The sequence below is a fragment of the Echinops telfairi genome, unplaced genomic scaffold (genome assembly GCF_000313985.2).
Source record: "Echinops telfairi isolate 266 unplaced genomic scaffold, ASM31398v2 ScPeMD7_31;HRSCAF=116, whole genome shotgun sequence".
Lineage (NCBI taxonomy): Eukaryota > Metazoa > Chordata > Mammalia > Afrosoricida > Tenrecidae > Echinops > Echinops telfairi.
Genome location: NW_022103928.1, coordinates 29,433,835 through 29,445,133, shown reverse-complemented (window position 1 = coordinate 29,445,133; position 11,299 = coordinate 29,433,835). Strand labels below are relative to the sequence as shown.

Sequence of the window (11,299 nt, the reverse complement as noted above, 5' to 3'; positions counted from 1 at the left end):
GGCGGCTTTCTTGCGTTCCTACTTATGGGACAGAGCCTTCCTGTGTGGGCACATTGCTGATGAGAATCCCAGGGTCCTAACTGCCCTTGGTGTAGTGGTTCCACATTAGGCTGGCAAGAGTGTGGCGACCTCCTGCACTGCGGGTGGTCCTGTGAAATGGTACCACCACTGTAGAGCACAGAATGACACTTCTTTATAAAACTGGAAAGAGAAGTGCCATCTGATCCAGCACTATGTACCGATCTTACAAGAAGTAATAGCCATGGATTTAAATACACGGAACACTCTGAAGCCCCTCATCAATGTATGCCCACATTCATCCCAGCATTATCACGCAAGGAAAACGACAAACCACCTGAGTGGCCATCGGTGAATGAGTGGATGGATACGTGGAGGCACACCAGGGGACACTCAGTCATGCTCAAAAATAACGGTGTGTCCGCAAACCACCTCAGAACATGAACAAGCCTGATGCTGCGGGCAATTAGCCAACCACAAAAGGACAAGTGAAGCGTGAGACCGCTCCTGTACAAGCACACTTGGAAGAGCACCAGGGGTGGGGGAATAAATGTAAGCGAATGACTGGATGAAGGGGTGGTATCCAGATGAGAAAGCAAGAGACAGAACTCTGGCCACAGTCCGACACGGGAAAAAATCCCGGGGCATCGCGTAAAGAAACCTACTGGCACTAATAGGAAAGATTGTCCAGGCTGCACGAGACAACACTAGCTGTCACGCAGGATGCATTTCAGCTGTTGTATTTTTAGGTTTTCTTGCTTTGATATGGCTATAGGTCTATTTCATAAAACAAAAAAAAATAGACATAAACAAATCAACTGCTCTACAAGAAGAAATTGGCTAATAAGCACAAATGACTGCAGTTATTAAAACTAATCAGTCCACAGAGCAACATAAGGGGGTGGGGAGGGAACAGGATAAAATAACTGGCTGAGAAACAGAATGCAAAATCCTCCCATACCATAAACACAACTCTCACGGCCACCGAGTCAATGCTGACTCATCGTGACTCTCCCGGACAGGGTAGAAGGGCCCCCGTGGTTTTTCGAGCCTGGAAGGCTTTACAGAAGTAGAAACCTCCTTTTGGCTGCCTTTGGAGGGGGGGTTGGTTTTGAACTGTTGACCGTGCGGTTAGCAGCCCAACTCGAAACCAGTCTGCTACCAGGGCTGCTGACCATGGGCACAGCCAAGCCAACAGTTCAACGATAGAGAGAGGGTCGAGAGCGAAACATGGGAGAGTAGAGAAGGTGACACACTCTTTGTGGTGGTTGTGGTACTGCTTACAAAATAGTGTTTCTATCTCAAAGGCTTGAGCGGGTAGAGGGGGTTCATTCTCCAGAGGGGAAAGGTAACACCGAATGAGGGCGCAGTGCACAGCTTGAACACGGTCACCGGGGGACTTTGTACTCACAGAACGAGGAGGGGCAGTTCTGTCCTACAGGGTCACTGAGGGTTGGGTGAGTTTACTTTCTTACGGTACGTATCATTGTGAGCACACATCAAGAAAACAAATACATGTGTACGTGTGTGGAAACGCACTTGTTTGTATGTAGAAGTACCTATATACATACATATGAAAAAATGGAATGAAAAGGTAATGGAATGTTCCTGTGAACTTAACCTTTTGAAGCCCCCTCATATGTGTGCACATAGGCGCACAGTGTATGTTTACACACTGATGCAGGCACACACATACACCCCTATGCATCTCTGTGACTGTGTGCTGAGCACAGCCCAGTAACTCCCCACCAGAGACTCCACCCCTTGCTAGTTTCATGTTACCAGGTGCCTGCATTTGAGGCGACCCACGCATTTACCCCGCAGGGGTCGGCCTAGGGAGAAATGCAAACGCGCGCTTGTCCTCACCGTGGCGATGCCCTTGGCCTCCTGGTAGGTCACCTTGACAATGTCTGCGACGCTGGTGTTAAGGAAGAAGTAGCCAGAGCCTTCGCGGATGTGGAGTTCCACCTGCCAAGAGACAGACGCAGGAGGGGCTCGGGCCTGTGGTTGGTCTCGTGGCTGTCTGGGCAGGTGGAGCAGGGGAGGGGTCTACCTGCACTCCGGGGTGGTTGTAGATGGTCACCTCTTCAGGACTCACTCTTACGTCTTCCACCAGCATCAGCTCAATGGAGGCCGACACGGGCATGAGGGGATCGCACTGCAGAGGCAAGGCCGAGGCCATCAGTCCCGCGGTCCCAGCCCAGCGCTGGGCTGCCCTGCAGGACCCCCGTGGGGAGAGCAGTCTCCTATCCTGGCATCAGTCCAGGCCGCTGTTATTTCTGGACACAAACCCCAATAAAGCCATCGTATTTCTGGGCCCAGCTAAAGGGCTACTTGTGATGGAAGGTGCCCCTGCGTCCTCCCAAGGCTGCGGGCCAGCAGCAGCCTCCCCCATCCACACTCATCAGAAGTGGGGGTGACTCCTGGGACTCCTCAGATAGCACCCCATCCCAGCCTGGGAGGCCTGGGGGTGTGTTGGGATGGAGAGTGACTCCCACAGGCCCTGTGCTGTGGTTAATTTTTGGTGGCCATCTGGCAAGGCTGTGGGGCCCAGTGGTCTGGGCAGACACTATTGCTATTGCTGGTGGGGGAGGGACACCGGGTGTGCGCAGGTGGCTCTGAGCCACAAGAGACTCAGAGACCTGAGGCAGAACAGCTCCTCAGGCCCAGGCCTCCAAGGATGCTTCTGTGAGGGGCCAGGGTTTGAGCTGGAGCTAAAGCCCACCTGGTGGGCTCAGTGGAGCAAGGCCACAGGAGGGCATTTGGGGTGCAGGGACAGCATGTGAGAAAGCTTGATCATGGGCCACAGGGCCACCCAGGTGGGGCCTGTGAGGCAGGGCATGGGAGAAAGAGGTGGGTGGGACAGAGGTGGCCTGAGAACCAGCATGCTTTCACCCTCAAGGTCCTGAAGGCCACCAGGGCGGGTAGGCCAAAGCTGAGGGGTGCAGATTTGGTTTGCTCACCCCTGTAGTCTAAAGAGTGGACAGCTCACTGGGTGGGGGAGCCCAGAGCCTGGAAGGAGACCCAGAATTTAGAGGAGCCCACACCTCATTCCCACCAGAGCTCCCTCTAGGGAGGGTTGGCCTTGGCAGGAGGCTTAGGACAGGGCAGGAGCAGGATTTGTGCAGAAGCAGAGTGACCCCCCCCCCCACACACACACACACCCCTGCCCTGTCCTGCAAGCGGGGGCCCAGGAGATACCGGTTGCTGCACTCTGGCTGCACTGAGGTGTGACTGCTGGTAGCCTGTGACGGTGGCAGAGATGGCTGCATTTCCCGAAGCTTCGTGCACCAAGATGGCCTGCAGACCTGAGGGCCGGCGGAGAAGCCAGGGCTTAGTCTGCGCCCCGCTGCTGCCTTTGAAGCAGCCCCTCCCAGCTCCCGACGTGGTTTCAGAATCTGCTTAGACTGCCTGTGCCGGGAGAGTTTACAGACCCCGAGCAAACCTCCACAAAGCCCGTCAGGCGAGGAGCGTGGGGGGGTGCACCCCCACTCCACTCTGGAGGTGGCATGGCTGAGCGGAGCCCAGAGGTTTGTGCCAGGCAGATCCTCTCTAGAGTATGAGATTGGGAACGTGCCTGGTGGGTGCCCCAACCCTCTGCTTCCCCCACCCAACAGGAATTCCTCACACCATTTCTGGGCTAGATTCAATGAGAGCAGTGTGCTTGTGGGGCGTTTAGCTCTGAGTAAAGGGTGTACCCGATTGTAAGCCACTCTCCATCTGCTGGTGGATCCCAGGCCCGCCCACACGGCATCCTCTTGGGGTCTCACTGCTCTCCCTTTCCTCCTCCCTGGGCGTCCCCCAACAGCTCACCATGCAGCTTCTTCTGGCCACTCCCGTCATCCTGGGACACCAGCGTCATGGGCTGGGTGACCTCAATGCTGGCCAGCGTTGGCCTGGTGGACTCCCACTGGATGCTCAGAGAGCTGAAATTGTCGAATCTTCGGCCCTGCTGGTCGTAGGCGGCCAGGTTGAGCAGGGGATTGCGGTGGTTGGAGACTGGGACCTGCAGGAGGGTAAGCATCAGACAGCCACAGCTGTGGCCAGTCCTGAGCATGCCTACTCTCTCTCTCTCGAAATAATGCTTATTGTGTTGGGGCTGTTGGAGCTTAGGTTACAGAGCAGTCTGGGTTCCTTAGCCCATCGTTTCGGTACAAGTTGGTCGGTCGCATTGGCCACAAGCTTCATGGTGTGTTCACAGGCCCAGTCTATCCATCTGGTGGTTTCTACTAATTTGGTTTCTCTGCCCTTCGCGTCGTGATTGATTTCACATTAACTGTTAACCCTTTTGGACTCGGGTAATGTTTTCAAGGAGTGCAGTGATCACGGGTGACATTCCTTATCTTGGGAGTTAATCTGTTACTTAGCTAAAAGGTGACCTCAGGGAGCAGCTTTGAGTCAGGGGTCACGAAGGGTCTCAAAGCGACCGTCTCAGAGAGCCCTCCGGGCAGCACACACACGGCTCTGCTTTTGTTTTCAGGAACACTGCAGTTCTACGTCACATTTTGATCCCATTCTACCAAAGTCCACCTATCGTGGCCCCTATCAGCTGGATGCCTGCCTTTGGCCACACGGTGAACCTCGATCCCAGCAAGCTCTCTTTCGGTGGTTCTGGGGAGGGAACGAAAATGAACCACAAATACCGCCCGGCCACAATGTCCTCCACGACCCTGTCCAACCTGGCCTCACCACCCCAGAGGACTTCTGGCCATGTCTAGAGATGCTTCTTGTTGGCCATGCCAGTGTGTGCGGATGCTACAGCCAGGGATCCTGCAACCCTGCGCAGACAGGCTCCCCGTCTCCCTACCTGGACAAGTCACTCACTCTCCCCAGTTTACCTTGTTTCCCATTGTCTGAGAGCTTAAATCCCCAGCACCAAGTCTGTGCAAGGCTACAGTCCACAGTGGAATCCATAAATCCAGTTCGGGTCCCCCCAGGGATGCAGCCTCCACTGGTACACAGATGGCTGTTGGAGCCCCTGCTTTCTTTTAGGTCTGTGGAGGGTGGGGCTGCTGGGTTACCTGGCAGTTCTGATGAGTCACTTTTTGAGGGCAGCACTGTTTCCATTTCCCACCGTGGCTTTAAGCCTAGGCTAGAAAACCAGACAAGCCAGTGCACGAGCCGGGTGGCCCCTGCCTGCTTGCTGTTGGCGACCTTTGGGGCAGCACAGTGTGACTTGGAGGAGCGGGGCTAAGCACTCAACTGCTAACCCAAAGGCCTGAGATTCAAACGTCCCTGCTTCTCTGTGGGCAGCAGCCGTGGCAATCTGCGTCCCTGAAGACCAGGGCCCTGGGAGCCCTGGGAGGCTGTCCTGCTTGCTCCTGGGGCATCGCTGCAAATCTGCACGGACTCAGTGGCAGCCGGTTTGGTGTGTGGTTATGTCTGTCTGCACCGAGAGACGCAGCCTGGCTGTGGGGCGCAGCTTCGTGTTGGTGAGCGGGCCATAGATCTTGCCAGGGCGTCACGGGCCTCGGACACAGAATTGCCTGTGATCCATCACGGCTCGAGGTCAGGAGCCGTGAACCGCTCAGCCCCGGCCCTGGGGATTTATGGTCTCATTAGAGGACCTTGGAAAAGATGGCACTGCAATCCATCCTGGGGCACCGTGTCAATTTCATGTTACCTCTCTCCACCGCCAGAGGCCAGCCCAGCAGTGTTTGCAGTGTGAATTATTGGTCAGGCAAGACAGCAGAGCAATAGGACACGATCAGGGTTCTGCGACGAAACAGGGTCACACTCCAGTGGGGCTCCGGCCTGAGAACAGCCTGGCCAGGCTCAGCTCTCTGCCACTGGGCACCGTCGGGTCCAGAGAGCAGTTATTTGGGCTTCGATGGAGCTAGCCCCTGCACTGGGGAGGCCTCACAGTGCTAGGGGGCTCTGAGCCTTCGAATCAGTGGAGCAAACTCTGAGCCTCAGTTTCCCCATATGTAAAGTGGGGATAAGGTTGCCTCAAAAGGCCACTGGGAGGAGTGCGCTCGTCAGCAAGCTTGTTCGCAGTGGATGGGCAGAGACAGAGAATGCTGGTTTCCCACTGGATCTACGAGATGCCCCTTGTGGGCCCTGCCCCGTAGAAACGCTCAAAAAACGTTGCCCTTATTGGATGAGAGATGGGCAGGAGCATCGTCCTGGTGGAGAGGCACACTGGCATTTTCTGCCAACGCATTGGCTAGCTTTCTCAAAATCCTCTAATAAACACGGGGCTGTCACTGTTCTCTGGCTCTCCGTAAAACAACCAGCAAAATGCCTCCAGCAACTGCGAACCCACGTCCGTGACCTCTGCTCTCGCCTGGACCACTTCCGCCTCTTGTTAGCCATCACGTGGAGTGTGCTTGTCTTCAAGGTCATTCTGGTTGGTTCATAAGCCACGTCTCATCTCCTCCTACAATCAAACGCTTCCGGGCCTTGATCCTACCCATTTAAAATTTCCACCGGAAGCGCTTCCCTGTCTGCAGCTCACCTGGGCACACCACTTTGGCTGCCTATCGAAAAGCAGTTTGCTCAACTTTAAGTTTCCAGTCAGCGTGGCGTAAGCTGGACCGAACGAGATGCCTCTGGTGTTGGCTGTTGTTCCTGATGCGAACTGCTGGTCCTCTCTCAAGACGGCACGAACCAGACGAAGTTTTCTTTTTTCCCTTTGCCAACTGATGGGGATGGTCTGCTGCCTCCGGCTTCCTCGTCACCATCTCCCCGCACCCCCTTACAACGAGCGATCCCCTTGTAAAGCGCTGGCTCCACTGGGGGTACTGTCCCATAAGCTTTTGGTGAAGCATCGATAATTACCCCATTCGCCCACCCGAGCTTTATTCTAAGCGTGAAGCTTATTCTCGCTGCAAACAATTCCTCCCAGGCCGTCAGCACAGGCAGCTGGCCAGCCATGGGCTGCCTGGGAGAAGAAAGGCAGGTGCTGCTGAGAAGGCTCCGGATCTGGAGCTGGGCAGGCGGAGGGTCTGCTTCTGGGATTTCATCCAGAAGCCTCAGTCCGTGGTTGTGTGATGCAGGTGTGTCAAGTAGCTTTCGCTGTGGACATAGTCACAGTGAGGGTAGAACAAGGCCCCGAGTTTCTGGAAGTTTCTGGGGTATAAAACGGTCTTAATTCTTGCGTAGGTAGTAGAAACCCCAGAGGCTCTAGCGTGGCCTGAAAGCCCTTTCCACTTGCTGTTCTACCTGCCCGGGGCACCTGCCCCTCAGTTCTCCTTGGCTGGCAGCTCCTTACCCCATGAGCACACTCACGCTTGCCCATCTCCTCCTCAGAGAGGCCTTTCCTAACAATCCGGGGGCCTCTTCCGATCATCTATCACACCCCATCATTTCCTTCTCAACTCTGGCGCGGTCTTGCTTCGTGGTGCACTTCCTAACCTGCTCGGCAGCTCCAGGAGACAGGCTCTACACAGTCCTGATGAGGCTGTACCCGCCCCAGAGTCTACAACTGTGCCTGAGGCGGAGCAACTGCTCCATAAATCTACATCGAATGAATGAATGAATGAATGAATGGGAAGCTGCTGCCTCATAGGAAGGCCCGGGTGAAGATGCCGTCAAGCTTAGCACCCTGGTCTGTGGGGGTGCTGAACGCCTAAGGGATTTTAGGGCTAAACTGGTGAGAAGTACGGGGACACCTGACCCAGGGGGTTCACTTCATATCCCCGTTGCTAACACAGCCATAGATGATTGCCCACCCCCAACCCCCTCCCCACTTCTGAAACACAGCCCCATCTCCACCCATACCCTGGAGAATGCTGCACTGGCCACGTCTCAGGGGCCCCCCGCCTGGGCTCTGACTGCACATGCACACACACAGTGCCAACCCCACCAGCACACCTGAGTTACAGAGGAAACAACGAGGTCTTAGCAGGCTGCCAATGCCAAGCGCAGGGAGCTACGACAGTCTCCCCTGGCACTGACTGCCGTGACCAGCTGTGATGTGCGGAACCCCTTCTCCGAGTCCTGGATCCGGCCCGCCTGAGTAGGATTAGGTACAGGTGGTCTCCGCCCGTAGCTATTGCTGTGTGTCTGGACAGTTGGGTCCTCTTCCCAACCAACTAGTGACCTGTCTCACACACCCCCGCACGAACCTGCCCGCACTCACCACCTGCTTGTTCTGCTGCAGCAGCGGGCAGGACAGGTCCAGCTGCGGGCTGGCGTAGACAGGCATGAGGGTGAGCCGAGATGGGGGAGCACAGATGAATTTCACCACTGCAGGTTCCACCGCGGGGAAGGGGTTGGTGATGCTGAGCTTGTTCCCCACGGAGAGGGCAATGACCTGGGCGGAGCAAACAGTGAGTCCCTGCCGCCCCTGGGGCTGAGCGGGGTCACCCAGGCTCCCCCTCACACTCCCGTTCCCTTTACTGTAAGAAGGGGGTGCCGATGAAAGAGACAGAGGCTTGTGTTTGCTTTCAGAACTGGAAGCCTCGTTTTATGGGAAGGACCAGAGGGAGTCGGCTGCGGGCCCGTTCTGAGGGAGCACCTCCAGGACACTTTCTGTGGGTCCACCAGGGGTCCCCCGCCCTCCCTGGCAATGGAGCAAGGCGAGGCAACATCCCCACTGGTCTGCAGGCTTTCCACGTGACTGAACCTTACTCTGCCCGTTTGTGGCAGGGTTGCCGTCAGATCGGCTCGCTCTAAGGGCTGCTCTGGAGCTGAGCGAAAATCTTGCTGTGAGGCACGGCAGGTCACTCAGGCAATGGGCTTGCGACATCCCCACCTCCAGACAATCCGGGTGCGCGGTACCAGCCTTCTCACCTGCTCGCCCAAGGCCTGGCAGGTCACAAGGATCCAGTGTTGCTGGTAATTCCGGGAGGCAGGGGGCCCAAGGAGAGCCAACAGGATGCTGTCCGCATTCTCCGAGGTGATGTTTCGGAAGAACTTAGATGGCTCAAGGACCCAGGGTCTAGGGCCTCCCTCAAACAGCATCTCCTTGGAGGAGCCCAGGGTTACCAAGGCAACGGAGGAGGGATCCACAGGCTGCGGGGGGTGAAAAAAGGGCGAGAGCTGGGTATTGTTCCGGCAGTGGATGGGGCAGGGGTGAGGGGCAGGCCACCAGGCATGGAGACCTCAGAAACCATCCACATGCCTGGGGGTTGAAAACACCAGGGGGCCTTTCCTTCCTGTGTCCAAGCCCTGGTCATGTTCAGGGCCCTTGGCCACCTCCTCCTGGAAGTCTGACCCCGCCTCATGACGGTCACAGCTGAGCCTCTGCTCAGATACCACCCACTCCGAGAGGTCTTCTCGCCCAAAGCCGAACCTCCCCCGACTCCTGCTCCCGTCTGGGTCACCAACTGCCATCACTCTGTGGAGGTAGAGGCACCTGGTTCTCTGTCCCCACACCTTGAAGAAAGCTGACCCTTGCTAGCTGTGTGGCTTGAAGGTGGCTAACCTCTCTAAGTCTCAGCCTTGCCGTCTGTAAAATACATACCATACCTCCTGCCCCATGGAGTTCAAGGGAGCAGCTATGAAAGCCCCGAACGCCCCTCTGGCACATGCTTACTCAGCCAGGTGCCCCGGCTGTCATCTGCCCTGTTGTCTCCATTTGACACACCCAGACGGGATTCCCTGCCAGGCTCAGCAGGGGCCGGGTGGGTTTATTCTGGTTAGAGCTTGCGGGCTCTCCCCGCAGGTCTCCTCACCACTCCTGGTGAAGCCACACCATGGACTAAGTCAGCCGCTGTGTGCCTTGCTCCCGACTGTCCCCATGACCAGCCGGGGGTGGGGTGGGGTGGGGAGGCAGTGATCCGAAGGCCCCGGCGTGTCCTAGAACTGACATCTGGAGAGCGACAGGCTCTCACCTCCATGCAACATCCCTTCCCTGCGCAGGCATAAAACTGTCACCGCGCACCATGCCTGGGCAGCAGGTGTGCCGTCAGCACCGCCGAAGCCAGGTGCCTGTAAATCACACGAGCTCTGTGGAGTGCTTTAAAGCGCAAACCCTCACATAGAGAAAGACACCAGAGGAGGGCACCTGCGCCTCTGGGCCTCCGATGTCTGGTTTGTAGAACAAGAGGGCGGGTGGATCACAGGAGAGGCCCTTGGTGCTGGCCGTCTGTGCTCCCGGGAAAACAGACTCCGCTGTGCTCTTTACCCGCATGTTCACACTCAGTCTCAGGGGAAGATACGGACTCAGAGGGGGCGGGGAGGTGGTGGCCAAGGCGTGTCCACGCCTGGTTCGCACCAAGCCTCCAGCACCCATGTGCATGGTCCAGACTGACCACCAGAAGCAAGGAGCCCAGTAGTGTGCCCCAGACCCAAGCACATCGGGCATCCCCACAGTAAGCTTCAGAAAGACAAAGGCAACAGAGTAACTGGGGCGGGGCGGGGGAGGGGGTTGGCGCTGGCTGCTGACTTTGGAGAAGTTGGGTAACAAGTATACCTGAGCCCAGGTGACGGTGGAATCCTCATGGGTCAGAGGGGGCCAAGGGAGATCAGTTCCCACAAGAGCTTGGCTTTACTTCTCAGGACACGTGGAGGGGCCATAATACTGGACTTGAAGGGGACACCCACCTGAGTTCCTGCTGTCACGGGGCTCTTAGGAGGGGGCTGCTGCTGTCAATTCCTGACCTTGACCCGCTGCCCTCTGTTCCAGGAGAATATCCAACTCCTAAGCCAGTATTCAGAACCCTTAGAACAATCTGACGCGAGGGCCCCTCCAGACGCACCCCTCATCTCAACACACCAGTCCCATGTCTTTTTCCACAGATGATGCTCCGTGACTCCACGCCTGCTCTTCCAGCCACCTTGCCTCTCTGCTTGCTGCCTCCCGGGGACCCGCCATGACCGCCATTATATGAAATGACCCGAGTGTCTGCTGTCCCATAAACTGGTGACTGGCCCCCTAAGAGACAGAGTGGGGGTTCTCCCCAGACACCAAAAAGTGCCTGGTGACTGTCCACAGTGAACTGATGAAGGTGCAGATGACTCCCAGCCAGTGGATTCTGGCTCCTAGAGGACAGGGTGAACCCGCTGACGTGGGGGTTCTGAGGCTGTAATCTTTAGGGGAGCAGAAAGCCTCACCTTTCTCCCTCGGAGCGGCTGGTGGGTCTGAACGACAGGCCATGCCGTGAGCCGTCCAGGGTGTCACCCAGGACACCACCGCCACGGCTCCTTCCTCTAGAGCAGCGGTTCTCAACCTGTGGGTTGTGACCCCTTTGGGAGTCAAACAACCCTTTCACAGGGGTTGCCCGATTCATAACTGTAGAAAAATGACAGTGATGAAGTAGCAATGAAAATAATTTTATGGTTGGGGGTCACCACCACATGCGGAACTGTATGGAAGGGTGCGGCATGAGGAAGT

General features: G+C 56.6%; 1 protein-coding gene across 1 annotated transcript in view; it reads right to left on the bottom strand.

Annotated features, from left to right (window-relative positions):
- Nucleotides 1-11,299, bottom strand: part of NUP210 (nucleoporin 210) — a 104,220-nt gene that overhangs the window by 36,269 nt on the left and 56,652 nt on the right. Inside the window, exons 14-19 of the mRNA XM_045290135.1 lie at nt 8,755-8,976; nt 8,102-8,275; nt 3,832-4,024; nt 3,220-3,326; nt 2,072-2,176; nt 1,885-1,986 (exon numbers count right to left, since the gene is read on the bottom strand). Coding sequence (XP_045146070.1) covers nt 1,885-1,986; nt 2,072-2,176; nt 3,220-3,326; nt 3,832-4,024; nt 8,102-8,275; nt 8,755-8,976 — 903 coding nt within the window. The remainder of the gene's footprint in view (nt 1-1,884; nt 1,987-2,071; nt 2,177-3,219; nt 3,327-3,831; nt 4,025-8,101; nt 8,276-8,754; nt 8,977-11,299) is intronic.